The 18,258-nt window shown below is 40.2% G+C and overlaps 1 protein-coding gene across 1 annotated transcript in view; it reads left to right on the top strand.

The window, feature by feature from the left end:
- The window catches only part of pdia5 (protein disulfide isomerase family A, member 5), a 47,889-nt gene that overhangs the window by 15,616 nt on the left and 14,015 nt on the right, over positions 1–18,258 (top strand). The window contains exons 6-12 of the mRNA XM_053439651.1: positions 685–777; positions 2,641–2,701; positions 3,477–3,544; positions 6,013–6,104; positions 8,983–9,054; positions 11,529–11,665; positions 17,453–17,523. Of these exons, the coding sequence (XP_053295626.1) occupies positions 685–777; positions 2,641–2,701; positions 3,477–3,544; positions 6,013–6,104; positions 8,983–9,054; positions 11,529–11,665; positions 17,453–17,523 (594 nt within the window). The remainder of the gene's footprint in view (positions 1–684; positions 778–2,640; positions 2,702–3,476; positions 3,545–6,012; positions 6,105–8,982; positions 9,055–11,528; positions 11,666–17,452; positions 17,524–18,258) is intronic.

Here is an 18,258-nt window from a genome sequence, read left to right as displayed (position 1 = left end):
ATGATGTAGTATAAAAAGGACAGATACAGACTTGTATGCTGAGATAAATCACTCAACATACATGTTATTATAAAGTTATTCTTACTTAAAATAGCTACAGAATTGTAGTCTTGTGATTTAAAAAAAATCCTAAATCAATTTGTGACTTAAATTGAAAACAGATTGATAACATGTGTAGTATGACTTTTTTTCTGTTTGAATTTACTTGTTTTAGAGAAATCAATAAGGACTATTGACAGCTGTTGCTCTTTTTATTTTTTCTACTTTGTTCAACCCTATTTATTTTCTGACAGTTAGAAAGGCCTCTAAAATAATAACACACCCAAAGTCTCAGTTCAACCCATTTCAGAGTAATCTCAACAATAACGTCCTAATCATTCAATAATTCTCCGCATTGTTTTAGTGCTGCCATAATGAATTATCTCCAGCCTCTGCAGACATATGGTTCAATATATTTACAAGGCGTGTTACCGAGCCCATTAACAGACACTTGCAGGTCCTGAAATAGCTCTCACACATCATGGGTGAGCAAACACGTTGGTAAAGATGAGCTTCCATCCGGCACTGAGTGACTTCTTCAACAAACGTGTAACTCATCATCTGCCATCATAATTTTTCGCGGAATAATTAACGTTAGAGTTGCCTTTGATAAGAATCTCTGTTTTTTTTCTTTCACTTTTTCAGTCCATGGTTTCGTTCCTGAAGGACCCATCAGGGCCCCCACTGTGGGAGGAGAACCCTGAGGCAAAAGATATCGTCCACATAGAGACGGAGAAAGTAAGTACAGACCAAAGACCTTTTGGGCTTTGGAAAAAATGTAAAAAATCGTCCCCTGCACGATTAATTTAGAGACATCATGCACAATATTGAAAAATTTGCAATTTTAACTTGTCTTACACTTGACGGACGTTTGGATGATCGGATGAATTTCTTACGAGTCTATTCCGCAAACTCTGCCTCTTTTTTTTCTCAATTTTCTGCGGGAAATGGCAAAACACAATGAAAATGAAAAACTAAAATTGGGAGAGAAAGGGGTTCTTGCAGTACAGTAATCAGAGTGTAGCTAGCGATCAGTGTGCAAGCTAGTCCATGTATGCTCCTTTTTTGTGTGTCATTGACGTTTTCCTACACAGAATGGCACATACAGAGCAGCGTGTTTCTCCCTTGTTATCACTGTTAGCAAACAATCTTCTTCTTCGGCTTCTTCTTTAACAATAAAGACAGGTCCAGAGGAGCTAACAGCGACATACAGTGTGTAGCAGTCCAATCGTGGCCAGATGATTAGTCCTATGTGCCTAGGTATCGCAACAAACAACATTTCTAAAGTCGTACAGTTCACGCCCAGCTTTACTATCTCTGTAATTAGAAGATGACACAGCGAGATAACAGTTAATGCGATGCAGGATCCACCTCTCTTCATCTGTCCTGTTGAGGGTTAAATCAGCGAGGCTGACACAGCAACCTGTCCACACCGGCAACACAAAACCCTGCAAAAAAAAGCAACGTATCTGGGCTTCATCATCAAAGGGCCGCACAGAGTATAGTTAATGAAGTCTGTCCTTACACCCAAAGTACATCTTAAGACAGCTCTCATGCAGCAGGGTCAAATCATGGCGCTCGTTTCAAACCTCCCCAACACATTCTCCTATAGCCTGACAAGCTAAGGCACTCATAAATGATAGATGTACTGCATTTTGAAGGCCCTTTAGTTTAATGAGCAGCACTCCTCACTGTTTTTACCTGCCCATGCACTCGTGCCTGGAGGCTTGTTGAACGTGTCAACAAACGATTCTGCTGAATGTGGGTTTTTTAGGAAGTAGATGAGCTCATAAAGGGGATGATAAGGAGTAGAATCTGGTATGGGGGCTGGTCTACCAGCTGTCATGATAATTTTTTCCCGTCTACTAAAGTCTACTTAACAGTTGAGAAACTATTGAAGCAAAGAGGGAGGGTTGCTGCTGACCCTGATGTATTATTTCTCCCATTACAGCAATTTGTAGTTACTTCCGTATGATCTGTGTGTGTGCAGCAGTGTTCCGATTCTGAAAGACGGTGGCCTCTAACCTCTCAAAAGTGTTTGAAATCAAGCCCATTACACTTTACTCTTCAAATGAGGGCCTCATTTTAATTAATTATCTGTTGCCACGTGTCGTAAGCCTCCCAACTCCCTCTCTTCTCTTGCTGTGGTTCTGATGTATCCGGACATGGCTCGAGTCCATGTAGCGATGGAATCAGTGGTAGGGGTTTGGTATCCACTCTCAATAAACCTCAAAAACCTTTCACGAAAATATTCAATTCAAATTAGGGGCCTGGATCCAGGTGATGGGCTACATGGGTTGTGTCTGTGGTCTGTTTTTATCATCTGTTTATGCATTTGTTTGTATTTTTCATTTTTCTTTTCATTATAAAAAAAATTAAATATGGTGCCCTGAGTTATTTTAAAGCTCTGTATAAAACTAAGACACTACCCTGCAGCGAGCTGTCTGAGGAATCAAGCTCTTTGTGGTCATCTTTGTCACTGGGCTTTAATCAAGAGTAGCGATGTTTCTTTCCTTCATTTAATGAAGTGCAAATATATTTTGTTCATAAATAATAAAATATCTTTCATGTTCTTCCTCATTCTCTCTTTCTCTTTTTAAGGACTTCAGGAAGCTGCTGAAGAAGGAGGAGAGGCCGATCCTCATGATGTTCTACGCTCCCTGTGAGTCTCTTTATTATCACAGCAGCTGATAGACTGATTTGAGTGTTATGATGAGTAGACAGTTCATCTGGGGAAATTGACAGCAGATATTATTGTTGAAAAAATATGCAATAAGATGCCTCCTTTGAAGAGAGTGTACAGCATGTGAATAAGATCTATAAACTGGGTTATATCTGGTAATTCTACACAATATTGTGATGAGGTTACATTCATCTTACCTGGCAACACACTCTTTGAATATAGTGCACAGATTTATCATCGGGGATAGGACTTCAGACAATGACTATTTTGATTACTGACTTATCATTCTCTTTTCCAAGAAATTGTTGCAATAATTCAATCATCTTTCACCAAAGCTCAAAGTTCAACATGTTTGAATCGCTTGTTTTGTTCAATCAACATTCCATTCACAATTATTTAAAGCAGAATAATAAACAGCTAATCCTCACATCTGTAAAACTGGAAACATCCAGTGACATTTTTCAACGGCTTAAACAATTAACTAATCAATAACTGCTGAGTGCCAGCCGACTGATTATCTCAACAACACTTAAAGAACGAGGGCTAATTGTCTTGTCTCTTATTCTTGCTCAGTAGTAAAAACATTACATGAGCTCTTCTGTGTGTTGTTCTCGGTACAGATGATTGACCAAAAACATTTTCTATAGCGGAAGATGGGAAATCCTTTAAAAGTCGTATTGACGCAAGTTTTTGTTACCACTTGGCTCTTTTGTGATAACATCTGTTAGCACTGTCTTGTATTTTTTTATTGCAGGGTGTGGCGTATGTAAGAGAATGCAGCCCATCTTCCAGCAAGCAGCCACAGAAACAAAAGGAAAATATGTAAGTCTAATGAATCTTCCTCTTTGACCCATGGTCATTGTTCACATCGCAATAACTTCTTTATCTTAGGTAGACGTGAAGCAGATTAGATGAGATGGTCAGCATTTAATGCCTGGATGGTTATTTGTCAACCTGCAATAGTCTAATAGCCTGATCCTAAATGAAAGATATCCTTGCTTGTATTTCCTCCAAATGTCTCACAAGTCAAACACCTCAGCAACTCGTGCGCCATATTTTTTGGTGCAGCCGGATAATAATAACTCGGGTGGACTTTTGAGGCAATGCAGAAGCCCTAATCCTCTTTCTGCTGGACCAGATATTTATACTTAATCTGTGTTTTGGTTTGCATCGACTTACCAGAGCTACTGCAGTAGTTCTTTCAAAAGTCCACCAATCTTCCCCACCAATCTGGCTTTAATGAATTTGGTGCTTTATAGAATTGAAGAGATCTATAATCAGTGTCCATATTAAATGAGTTTGGTTTTTCACCGGGCACCTGCAGCCACATTTAAGGGCTTCCAGCTGCAGTTTACAACCCACATATAGATTAAATGTCAGTTTAGTCTGCCCGGACTTTGTGTCTACTCCCGAACTTTTCTTGTTTTCGTCACATTTTGCTGCCTGGTCTCATGGGTTCGTAACGGCCTGTGTTGTTAGTTTGCAAACACAGTTTAACAATAGCAAGCAAACCTGATTGGGCTGGTGTGTGAGGTCATGCTCAGTTCCCAGCTGTTGAAATAGATTTTAACAGCACTACACAAAAGCATCCAAAGGCCTCTGATCATCTCGTGAAACAAATCTTTTGTGCTCATAAACACTTCTCCTCAATCACCAGAAGACGTCTGCATGTTTGTTTTGACCATAAGACAATGGTTATGATTTAAGGTGTGTGTGTGTGTATGTGTAATACGTTTTTGGGCGTATGACTCTTACTTCAGAGATTAACAGTGCAGCTGAGCCGTGAAAGGTTGGAATACTGAGTCAGCCAAGCTGTAAACCTGTGAGCACATTTCTCGCCTCACTTTTATGGATTGAGGAAGGTGTAGAGATTTTTTGTGTCTTGCCAGGATGAAACCGTTCTCACAACTTAATATTAGGGGTGGCTTTGATTCTTTCATTTGTGTTTGAATTTGTTGTTGTTTATTCTGTATTATCTTTATCTTGGACACATATTACATAACAGAGATATTGTTGAAGTACCCTGTCAATTTTAAGTAGGTAGAGAAGGCACAGAGAGCTTGTTATGAATCATTGAGATGCCATGAGATATTTTTGTCATGAACAGGGAGATGTACAATATTATTTTAGAGGAAACCTGCAAAGTTGTAGTTGTTAGATTTATATCACAGCATTGTCAACGTAGAAGAATATCTCCATGTAGTCATCATTTACTCCCCCACAAGCTGTGGTGCAGGTATTGGATTTTTCATTGTTAAGTCTGTCAGCGCCTCTAGCTGTAACTGTATCTGAGGCTGACTCTTACTCAGGATGTATTTTAGGACTGAATCATCGCATCTCAATAAAACTTCCCATCATTTTCTCACATCACTGGACAGTGAATGCCCTAATGCAAAAGAGTTTCTTCTCTTTAAAGAAAATCTAGTTTCGACAGGCAAAACACTTGATGTTTCTTGCTGCCTATCTCTCTATGTTCAGTCAGAGTGAAATACAACTCAACTACCTATGATTATAAGTTCCAGTTGCCCATTAACATGTACAATACATGACAAAATACATCCAGATCTAATGGCTGGATTGTTGTCATGTTAAACTTAACTTAATCTTAACCAGAAAAACGCCTCACTAAGTCAACGTAAAGGCACCATTAGCAAGTTAGCATGCTTATATTCTGAGGTGGCGTGCAAGTTTACACACTGATGTTATCTACGCACATTTTTTCAAAGTTACATCATAATGTGAACCTTAATTGATTGGCTCGCCAGCAAGTTAACATACTAAAATTAATTGCCATTCAAAGTAAGGGTGAGAGTAAGATGCTAGCAATAGCAGTATCTCAGTAAATGGCAGCCATGTATCTTTTAATCCATCCAAAAGTGTCACGACGACTAGTGTAGCTATAGACATGAAATCCTGAGGCTAATCACAGGCATTTGGTGATAAAATAACCAAAATACATTCAAATGCAAAGTTTACACTATTTATGTTGTGTCATGTCTGAAATCAGGTGTCCGCTTATTTCAATATGGCTGAAGTGAATTTGTCGTTTTCTGTGTATAACTTGTATGACATGTTGATCACAAGGTATTTTAATAGATAACACTCACCAACATTCATTTACTCTATCTCTTTTCAAACTTTGAATAATCAATCTTTTTATACTAGAGCCCATCGATCAAGACAAATCTGTTTGATGTTGAATGTCCTTTCCCTTTGTTGTCTGTCCTCCATTTTTTCTTTACCTCCCTGACAACCCATTCTCCTTTTTCCCCTTTGTTTTGTTTTTGAAGATACTGGCGGGGATGAATGTGCACCCGGCTGAGTTTGATGGCCTCAAGCAAGAGTACAACGTCAAAGGCTACCCGACCTTCTGCTACTTTGAGTGAGTCGAGTCCTCTCATCCGTCTCACTTTAGGCTCATTCCTCTCTTCCAAGGCTCGAACATGAGAGTGGCTAACTTCAAACAGGAACTGCAGTCCAGGCCTCTTGAATACCAGCTGACATGATGGCAGCTGTCTTGAAGCTTGTAAAGATGACCGTCAAGGTTCAGAACTCGCTTCTAACAGGTGGAAAGAAGAAAGATCTGATGAGCTTTGAGATCCTCTGGCACTCCCTTTGAAAAAGTAAACTAACAGGAGAGAGGCAAGGATTCTTGTAGCAGCTCAGTGCCATCATCAGAGGAGATAAACACACAGCTGGTGCTGTATAGTTGGCTTTAAGTAGAGCTGAGACAATTTGTTGACATAAGCACCTACAGATAATTGATTGTTCAAGGAATTCACTTTTTGAAAAAGGCTGGTTCCATCCTCTTAGTTTTAGTTAATTGCATTTTTCTTTATCTTTAATTTAAAATAAAATAATAATACTGAATATCTTACGCCTTTGTGGTGTTATTTAGACATAATGAGCATTTTGGACTGGCTATTGCAATGCTTTGTCTGAGACAACACTTTAAATTGTTAGCAAAGTTTAACTTCATACTTAGGGAGCCTGTTATTTTCCCCAGAGCCCTCTACCTTAGGAACCAGCTGTGCCTGTACAGCTGCCCCATTGAAACAATTGGAGAGGATGCATTTTGTGCACACAGAGCTCTTGTCTGCTTAACAACTCAAAACGAGTCAGCAGTTTTACTTATTAATGCTTCCGACTAAGTAAAAGCCTTAATGTACAGCACCAAAGTTTTCTCCATCCTCAAGAACCCCTTATGGTCACATGCGACATTGATTTAGTACTTGGCAGCTGCATTTGTATTTGAGCATTTGGAGGACATTTCTGCAGTTGGTAATCTGATCGCTTCAGTTTGCTGTTAAGTTTAAATATGCATACAGACTCCATGCACACTTAGCTTGTAGCTATATAAACAGTAGAGGCTGGGAGTGTGACTGATGGTGTTTGTTAAAGCAGACCCCCCTCAGCAACAGCGTCCCTGCACTGTGCTCATATTCACAGTGTTGTTAAGTGTGCGCTGTGTAGCTGGTTATCTCTGTTGTCTGCTTCTTATTCCTCCTGAACCGGCTTTATCAACCCCATTTTCACATTAAACACTCTCTCATTCCAGTCTGGCCTTTTAATTAGACCGGGACTGATTAAGTGCCTCTGTGGTTAGTTGGTGTGTGTGCAGTTCATCTTGTGTGTGCGCGCCTATGTGTGTGTGTGTGTGTATTGTGTGAATGTGAGCACACATTCCGTGCACTGCGGTCGTGTGTAGCTGAGCCAGAGCCAGTCTGTTAGCTGGGAGCACATTAATGTCAGTGCAGGGCAAGCTAACGACTATCCGAGCCCATTGGCTTCAGTAATGAGCCCCTCACTGATAAACGGCAGCTAATCACTGAAGGGTAAATCAGCATCAACGCCGCCGGAGTTATCTCACCGCTGCACCCGCTGTAAGACCTGGTATTCAAGGTCTTTTGCCTTTACTGTCCCGCAGATTAAGAACCCTCCTGCCCAACGTAGCTGCACTGCACGTCCACTTTCTACCAATTAAATAAACAATTTAAAATGAAACAGCTTCTTTGTTCTTGCTGTGTCCTTTAAGAGCAAAATGTTCAAGACTGTCAAGCGTGGGACATTTATTTAAAATTTCCTCCACTTGATTTTACAAGGTTTTCGTGTACTTCGCAGTGGCAGAGATAAAGCAAGTAAATATAGAGTTGGTCATAAATCACACTGATTGAATTCAAAGCAGCAGCTCTTCGCCACAGCAGTTGGTTCACTTAAAATGCAAGTTTGCAGCTCTGAATCCAGCGTGTGTATTCACGCATCACCTTTAATAGTGTCCACAGTGTATCTCTGGAGCTGGAGCGGCGGTCGTCTTCAGCACAATCGCGCTGCCCGCAGCCAGGGACTACCGACACTGATCCTTCGGCGCTGGGCTGAGCCAACACATTTGCTTTCCAGCTTTCATTTAGTCACAGCGAATAGAGGCGATAGTCATTTCTATGAAGAAAATCTCCTTCTTATGTTTTGAATCTTTTCAGCTTTTTAGGCAGAGCAGATGCTTCCAGATCATTTCAAATGCATTAAATCGGGTTACTGGCTTTTCTTATACGAATGTTTAAGCTTAAGACATAAAAATACAAGACAGCGGAGGGAGTATCAATCCTTGCTGACGTTTAAGCCTGCCTTTTCCCCCCCTTCATGAAACGTCTCTTTTTGGTTTAGAGCTGTTTTTTAGGATTTGAAAGATGGTTGATGTTTTGAATGTCAGCTTTGAACAGCACCAACTATGGATTCATAGTGCAACTCTGATTTAATGGTGAAAAAAAAAACATAATAGAAACCACAAACCACCATAGCAGCATTATCTGCTCCACCTGCTTATGTTGACTGGGTTATTTATCACTTTATTCTTGTGTTGCAATTAGCCTCGTAGCTCCAGATCTGAGCTGCTACACAAACATACATTATCTGGGTCAATGTGTAATTTAAAGTGTATTATGCTTAAAAAGTGGGAAATGTACTCTATTTATTCTATTTAAGCTGACTATAGCAGCTGTTAACCACAAACGAACAAGCTTCTCAGACCCACCTTTAAATCCTACATGTAGCGACCTTATAATAAGGAAAAGTAGGATTAAAAAAAAATATTCCTTCAATTAAAAATGTACGATTATAATCATTTAAGTATCAAATTGGGGTTTTCTTTTAAAAGACAGTTACCATATTAGCAGTGTTTTTGACTTTTTAATCATTACTAAAGCATAGTTGTGTCAATTGCTGACAGATGGTTAGAGAGCACCTTGTTCTCTGTTGTTTTTCAGGAAGGGGAAATTCCTTCACCTCTATGAAAACTACGGAGCTACAGCCAAGGATATCGCTGACTGGATGAAGAAGTGAGTATGGTCCTAATCACTTTGACCCTCTCAAGATGCCTTTAGCATGCACTGAATTCAATATGTTTGTGTCCAAAGTAAAAAAGCAGAGCTTTCAGACTACACTCTCTCTACTCGGATAAATAAACCGCTTGTACATCTCACTTTCAATGTCTGACATCACTGAGGACCGGTGATAAAAGCTGGATTAAATGAACCATCAGCCTGCTGATTGTTTTGGATGCGTTCATAGTAATATGAAATCATTAGTCATTTAAAGTGTCATTCAGGAATTCAATATTACATCATGCCAGAACAGGAGTGGATTCAGCAGCAGAAAATTTCTATTTTATTTAGTTCATAAATCACATTTTAATCTACAAATCTGTGAAAAAGAATGAACTGTAATTAATATGAAGTACACGTGACAAAATATAATTTGATTAAGTTTCAATTTGTAGTTTTTTAAATAAGAAAAAGGGCCACTACAGTTAACAGGTCAACAATACTCATGCCTAGATATCACCTTATCTTTCTGTATTCATCATCATGCCTTTCCCTGCCTCTATTCACCCTCACTCACCTTGGCATGGTCTCATCAATCTACACCTGCTCTGCTCATGTCTTGTTTTTCTTTCTCATCTTGGCTCACGGTCTCTCCTCCCGCGACTCCCTCGCTCCCTCTCTCTCCCCTCAGCTGGGCTCTCCCTGCGTCCCGTTCCCCTCCGCCTCTCTTTTCCACTTGTGCTAAGGGCCTGGCAGGAAAGCCACGGCTGTCCACAGGGTTGAAGCCAGAGGGCACAGAGCAGGGCTCTCACAGCTATCACAGGAAGCGGAGCGAGACAGGCAGAGGATGTGTTCAAGCAGTTTCCCCGGCCCAGAGGCAGAACAACTCCCTCCCCAGTCCTAAGCTTTTACTGCTCAGCTTATTCAGGGGCCAGCAGTATAATTTAGAAGTGGTTAGCAGGCTGACAATTAAGCAATCAGGCTGACAGAATTGTTGCGTGTGACTCAATGCTGTGTATAATTACTCCTCAAATTTCATTTTTAAGACGAAAACTGCGGTAAAATTGAAACACACATTTCGGTTTAACTTCATATATCTTTCCTCCTGCCCAAAAAATTAATTGAATTATGACGGCACTGACCTCAGAGATGTAAATGAATAAGTCCCTTATGGTACAAAGATTAAAGGCTGTCCTCCTGGAACCCTCATCACATCTGCAAAATGTCGAGTCAGAGGATTTTTTCATCTGGAGATTCCGCAGATGGAGAAAAGCTTAAAAGGTTTTTTGAAGTAGACGGTGTTGAAAGGTTTTTCCAGAACAGTCTGATTGGCTGCATTCTTATTTTGAGATGTCTTGAACATGGGGCTATCTCTGTAGTGCATGCTGCCTCTGACTTTTTTTTTTATCTCCCCCAAATTTCTCTTTCTCTCAGATTGAGCTGTCTTGGCTTTTATGGTTACCCCCTCAATTTCACTTTCCATTTGTTTTCAGTGGCCTAAAATCATAACATTTTTATAAAACAGGAACAATAGAATCTGTTATTCTCAAACCATGTTATTCAAATGTTTTAGTCATTGGTTTTTAATTAACCATTTTGCATCTTATCATCTACGTCAAACTGATTCTTACAGTCTTACCCTAGAGTCTAGTTTCAAGGCAGTTAATGGACACTGCTGTCCACCAGTGTCTCAGACATAATGGAGAACAGCACAAGTGGTGTAGTTGCTTGATTTCTGGATGGAGCTGCACAACCTGTTGCAGTAGAGCCACCAAAGATCAAGGCCTGAGTGCAGCTTCAGTCCCTGATGTACCCTGGTGCTGAGCTCTTCTGTATTAGAGAGAGATATATTCGATATATGACATATGGATTAGAGATGTGTATCTTGAGGAGATGCAACATTTCTTAACAGTGTTTTTATAAGAGATTACAGTCTCATGAGGCTTCAGCGTCTTGGCTCAGACCAGAGAGATGATTGCATAAGTGGTTTGTGTGTGTATTACTTGTTTTTCTTTCACCTCTCTAGGACCTTTTCAAGGATAAACACTGATCTTGTCAGAACCAGTAGACCTTATGGGGACCAAAGCCCGGTCCTAACGGGGAAAAAAGTCATTACTGATTTCCGTTTTTTTTTGTCAATGATAAGTGTCAAGGGTTAAGTTTGGAGGAAATAAATATGTATTGTCCCTAAAAGTGACCAAAGTAAATATGCCTGTCTTTTTAAATGACTTGTGTGTATGTGCGCAGCACTGCAGGGACTATGTATTTGTTTACCTCAGTGTCCACTCGTTCTTGGTGTTGCACCATTGTGTGCTGTCAATAAGGCGGTGCTGTTTCGCGTGCATGGTTTTGTTTGGGTGGAGTCTGTGTTACAGCTGTGTCGGATTTATACTGGAATTTGTCTGTTTGGAATTTGTCTGTTGTGTTTTGTTTGTTTTTTAAATGTCCTTAAAAAAAAAGGGTTTTCTGGTCTCCCCTTCCTGTTTCAGCCCTCAGCCCCCGCAGCCAAAGACCCCTGAGGTGCCATGGTCGGAGACGGACTCCGCAGTCTTCCACCTGACCGATGAGACCTTTGACATCTTCCTGGAGGAACATCCCGCCGCCCTGATCATGTTCTATGCCCCTTGTGAGTAATATAGAGAGCTTAAAGTCTAAAAATATGAATATCAAAACTAGTCACTCACAGCCCAAATCATGTAGTTAAATGACTGGTTTGGTTCAAACTGCAGCCCAAAACCAAGAAGATATTCACATTACAAATACGTAAAACAAGACAAAAGCAGCCATTTAAAAAAACTGAAACAGGCCATACTTTGTCAAATTAATTTCTAAAAGTGTTTTTGAATATATTTTTAGTTAATCAACAATCCTCCCAGTACACAAATAATTGAATAGTCATTAACAGCATTAGTTTGGGTCGTCTTCCAGACATTAACCACTAAGGCTGTGCTACTTGCTCAATATGTTTGCTGTCAACAAATCCCTTGAAAAAAAACAGTGATTGCATTTGTCTGCATCAGCACTTCAGAGTCCTCTGCACTGTTGATGGAACTCAGCCTTGAACTCATCGGATCCCACTGAAGAAGTAGATCTTCTCTTTAAAAAGAAACATAACTTCTTAGTAGGATCAATTCATTGATCATTACTATTGGTATTTCCATGGAAGGTATTGACAGTTGAGAAATATTTTTGAATATTGACAGCCTTGTGCTTTAACAACCCACTTTTCGCTAATCAAATTGATAGTCCTCAGAAAGAGAAAATGGTTTTAGTTGTGAAATATGTGCACCAGCGTGTCAGAAGAGCTTCACACTCCTTCCTGGTGTGTAATACATTCACTCGCACAGTCGCAGTAATTTAGACACGGAAATGACATCTCTGTTTTGCTCATGCTCACTATAACTCTCAGTTAGAGTAGCAACTTAAGAAAGAGTTGTCGACGAGATAATGTTGTGGATATTGTGACAAGAAATGTGAGGGAAATGTCGGCCGTGGTAAAGGCCTTTTGGATAGCTGGGACTTTTGGACCAATTGCAGGAAGTTGAGCCAGCATTAAACTATAGAAGGAGGTTTTAGTCTTTGCCTCTGACAATGTAATATATTGCTGGACTGTGGAAAACCCTAAGGACAAGCTGTGTGCAGTAACTTTAGATTATTGTATCTCTCACTCACTCTTGAGTCCATTGTCACAAATAATACTGATCCATCACCATATGGTTCACATCAGCATGGCTGTCGTTCATTGTGTTCTCTCGCCCAGTACCACTGTTGTTACGAATAACTTGTAAACATTCCAGATTCTGTCAGTGGGTTTGATTGTTTATTCCTGTTCCAGATTGTTTTGCTCTGGTCCAGCTCTCCTGCGTGTGAGGGAACTTTCCTGAGGAGAGTTTGCAAATGCGACCTAACTGTAACTGTGAAATCATGATAGTAGATTTACTCGTTTTAGAAATGCCCTCTGAGTGCAACAGCTACACAACACAATCTGAATTGAATGCAACCAATGTCTGGAGCTTATACTTTTTTATTTTTCTCCGTCTAACTCTTAACCCCTGACCTCACCTCCCCCTCGCCTGCCTTTTAAGCTCATCTCAGTCTCCACAATATACAAATAAATGAATAGGTTAACAGAAGGCTCCTTCACCGAGCTTTCACCCCAATGATTCATTGTTTTAAAAATATCATTAGATACTTTGCTGCAGAGCTTTCATACCTGCAGGTTGCCTGGAGCATTACACTCCACCCTGAAGGGAAAGACTCCAGTGGCTGAATTGATGTAAACACATCCTTAACACTCACTCACTGCAGAGGCACATGCTGCCTCCACTTATAATAATGCACCACCTAAAACTCTAAAATATTTATTTCAAACTTGACTTCTGCCAGTTGGCTGGAAAAGAAACTGTCACAATGTGGAATTTCTGTAAATACGATCCATTGAACTGGGAAAGCCAAGTGACATAATTGTGTTTATGAGATCAGCCTGTTTGGAATGTAATAACAACCGTTGCATAAGACGTACAAACCAGGATCGAGAGAAATGTTGCATGCAAGCCCTTGGATCAGCTTTTGGTCGATAAGTAGCTCCAGTGCCTAACTGTGTGTATCACTCGCTCTCACTTACAGCTCCTCGGGGTAAAAAAGTTCAGAGTTGCAGAGCATGTTTTGAAAGCTGGTTCAGGAAAACATTTTCCGAATGTCTTAACGCCACTTAGCCTATTGATCACAAGTATAATTGGCACAAAATGACCTGCTCAAAGCCATTTAGTTACATCAGATGTGTGTTCATGTTTTACCACAGTGCATAACTGAGCTCTGATGCTTTAGCATAGAGTGTATGAAATGCATTAAATGTAGGTTAATTAGCATTTCCAATTAAATCTTTAGGCGAACGAAAGAACAGATATATTAAACGAATAAACTTAGAAGAAAAGTTCTTTAAAAATAGTTGTTTCATAGTTTTTTTTTCCAGGATTAGGTTTATATTAAACCATCCATCCTGCTTTAAAACTGACATGAATTATCATGCTCTCACTTTTATATCACTATTAGGTATTAGCCGACACCTCATCTTATTGAGTAAACTGGCAGAGATGATTTACCGTCATTAGTTGATGTGTAGTTATTAGCTACCTATGTCAGAAATGTCGTGTAGAGAAATTTCCTGTAGTTCAATGTGGTGTCACAGCTTCAGAGGCGCTCGTCCTGCATGTTGACTCACCCTGCTGACAGCAGCCACTCACCCACGCTCCTCAGATCAAGGGCAGTCAGCTGAAACAGGCTGGATCAAGTCTTTTACGCTTGTACACACACACACACACATCTGTACACTCCTGACGCATATCAAACTTATCTTTATCATAATGACACAAACATTTATTGCACACAATTACACTGCATATCCCTGTCTGTCTCTCCCTCACACACAGACACACAAACACAAAAGCCCAGCCTTGCTGCTTCAATGCAGTTTCTTAATGGCCCTGCTGTCAGAGTGAGATTAATGTTCTCCCAACCACCACCATCAGCTTGCATTTCTGTCCACCTCTCAGCATGGCCATTCTAAACGTCCTCCGACCAGCACTCAGTGTGGGTATTTACGCACAAACCTACGGTGGCACAACCAGCAACTGAACGCTGTCACCAGACTCCCACAGCTAAACGAAACAATCTTTCCTGAAGATGTGGCTGAAAAGGTTTGACCCCTAAATGTTTAGGTTTTTAGGGATTTTGACATCCCTCCTGACTCGCCACTCAGCGAGTAGCCACTGACTCAGTTTACAGCTGCAGTGGCCACAGAGAAAATGACCTCACAACAACCTAAAGACTCAAGGCGTGGTAGCTTTTAGCCAACGTCGTTTTTTATAGCAGCTACAGCGTTTTATGGCCAGTTTGGTCGTTCTCCTCTCTGATCTTTTCTCCCCTACAATTGGGCTGAATCAGCAAAATTTGAGTGTGTTTTAACACACAGAGACACACATACTGACCATGCCCCTCGTGCACCACTTGCTCTGAATGCGTAACCAGGCTGATGCAGAGCACAGGACACACATTTGATTTTCTCTCTTACTCATCACTTTGAAGGGTCAGACAAAGTCCTTTTAGTCACTCGGCATCTCTGTTCAGCCTCAACACAATCTACATGATCACACACCACAATGGTTCAGTTGAAAGAGAGGCAGCTTCTATTTTTTTCCAAGAGCCATATCACACTTGATTTATAGCCTGCGCCAGCGCTGCATTATGTATTGAAGAAAGGAATTCCTGAACTGTTATGACAAGGGCAATTTACCATGTTTGGAAATGTACCAAGTTTGTTTCATGCGTCTGTGCACAGCGGCACTATGAGAGTACACACGCACGCACACACACACACATACACACACTGCTCATCCCTGATCAAACCACCTATTCATTACATCTTAAGACAAAAAATTGTGCACATACGTGTTAGACCAATACTGGCTATGTGTTTCAAAGTCATTTTAGATTAAAAAATAAAATGTTTGCTTATGCTATATTAAACACACATCAACACCAAACATGGCCTTTATCCGTGATGCTCGGAGCAAACACGTGCACACACTTACATTATGTCCTCTAGATAATAGAGATATACAGAAGAACAACATCAGTAAACTTGTCCCTTTCCCCTAGTTAAAGGAACAGAGAAGTAAATAGTTTGGCTGATGTTGAGGTTTTGAGACACTGACATTTCTTTGAATATTGATCTATTCATTGCCAAATCATGATATAGGAAACAAAAAAACATTTCAATGAATTTGAAATGATTCATTCAATTGACACGGTATTTTATGTAGGACTAATTAACAGGATTTATTCATAAACTGTACAATGGAAGCATGTGTCTGTGGTAAAGGTGTCTTAGTTTTCAAAAGAACATGTTGCAATTTTTGGAAAGAAAATTGGGTTTTGTAAATTTACGTTTACAGTCTGACGATTTTAAATCTTTTTACTGTTTGGATTGCCATCATATCTGTATCTAAACAGAACTTGATCACAAATTGTTTCTGTCAAATAGAACAAGTTGATAAGGATTTAGTTTTGCAGTCAAGTTCCAATGTAATGTTGAGACTTCACCTCAACTTTTTCATTGAACTCCTGCTCTCCTTTTACATGAGATGATGAAATATGACTTGTGTAAAACTGTTACAGTCCTCTACATTGCTTAAATGTTGTTGTGGTTTCATGTAAATCTTACTTTTTTATGGTTTTGTTTAATATATTGTTTGAAACCAGACAATTTTCAAACGACCAAAGTGACTACATTCCATTTCGGACTAACTCCTCCATCAGCAGCATGACTTTCGATCTCCTCTACACTTGTTATTGCCGTGCTTGCCTCTGATGTTAATCCATGAAACCCAATAAATTGTTTATGTCTTGCTGTGAGATGGTACAAATTACATTGGTTTTACCATGAACAATATGATAAAGCACACCACTAGTCATGATATTGATTTCAGTCATATTGCCAAGCTCTGTTTCCCCTCTAACTGCCTTTATCCTCTAGCTCTCGTTCTTTCTCCGCTGCAGTCATCACTCACTTTACTCCCAGGCCTATCCAACAGGCTTTCACACAAATACACGCACACAAACACACACACACACACACACACACACACACACCATGCCTGAGAGTTTAAAATGTAGTAAGCAATCAGACATGAATTAACTCTCCTGGGGAACATGAGAGACTCTTGTCATCTCATTTACAGTTCCAGTCTCAGCGTGGTGGCAGTAAACCCCCCCCACCCCCGCTCAACGAGGGAGAAGCAGCAAGACACCAGAGAACTGCAGCCGCTGATGAATTAATTCAGAACGACAACTGCATGGATGTTTTACAAAGATGGCAAAGATTTAAAGATGATTCTTAGAGTTGGTTTTCTGCAAATCATTGCTTCATATATACGTACAGTTGCTATTTCTCTGAGAGGTGATTCACTAATCTACATTATTTACTCTCACTAATGACTGTTTTAGAAAGCAGACTGATATCATTGGTTATGATTTTTAGTATTATTATATTTTTTGAATAAAAACTGCAGTATATAAATATTGTAGACCGTAAACCCTATCTTTTGTCTACTGTGAAAAAGGAAAATTGTTGGAGTTGACATGGGCGATAAAACAATGTTAACAATCCTTGCAGGTTTTTTAAGTTGGGAAAAAAATGTCCTTTTTGATTTCTAATTTTTATGTATAATTAATTCACTCTACCATTTTAAAATGTGTATATAAAGGCTACAAAAATACTTTTTATATTTGTTTCTCCTCAGATAACCCGGCAGATACACTATTTTGAATTTTTTCAACTCTTAAATAGCCGTATTGATATCATTCTGAGGAATCTGTCATCAGTCGCCTTCTCATGTGTGTTTTGACTCTCCAGGGTGTGGCCACTGCAAGAAGATGAAGCCAGAATATGATGAAGCTGCTGAAATACTCAACAAGGGAGCAGATGTAAGTTTGATAACTTGTCCTTGAGGGTTTATACCAGTGTGTTTGTGCAGCATTCACGTCTATAGGCCTGTTTGTTTTGTCCATTTCTAACATCTCACACTCTGATGAACACATAGATCTATGTGGGTGTAGCGGTGCCTCATTAACAGATCATAATAATCCCTCCTCTAGGCCGGAAGGCGCCTGGCCAGTGCATGTAACCCCACAGTCAGCCTGAACGACAGCCTGACTCTCAATGTGTTTCTGATTAGGCGGGTGTGTTCCTCATCTCCCCTCTCCACCATTATGTCCTCTGCGGTAATCTAACTCTCCCAAGCCAGGGGCAGGGCCTGTAAAACTCCAGCCTGGTGACTGTTGCAATTATCTCATCCATAAGAGTCCCCCCGGCCAGACGCTTGGATCTTCTCCTTGTGGCGCTCTGCCCAGCACTGGAGGTCAATGGCAAAGCCTGGCCGTTATCTAATATAGATGGACCGGAGCCTCTCTCACCCTGAGCTCTTAAGATCCAACGCATCATTAATTTTTCTCCTTCTTGCTCCTCTGCTAGTGTTTTTGAATGCAGCACTTTTACATACAGAAAATGCTTTGCTTGCTCATTTTCAAAGGTTGAACCTTCTAAAACGAGAGTTGGTAATTGGTGTTGTGCAAAGATTTCGTCTTAGGGACCTTGATGGGTCTAATTGGACATTTTAACTTCCACTTGACCGTCTGTTTGCTATTGTTTTTTCTTCTTAG

The sequence above is a fragment of the Pleuronectes platessa genome, chromosome 14 (genome assembly GCF_947347685.1).
Source record: "Pleuronectes platessa chromosome 14, fPlePla1.1, whole genome shotgun sequence".
In the NCBI taxonomy this organism is placed as follows: domain Eukaryota; kingdom Metazoa; phylum Chordata; class Actinopteri; order Pleuronectiformes; family Pleuronectidae; genus Pleuronectes; species Pleuronectes platessa.
This window is presented reverse-complemented; position numbering and strand designations above follow the sequence as displayed.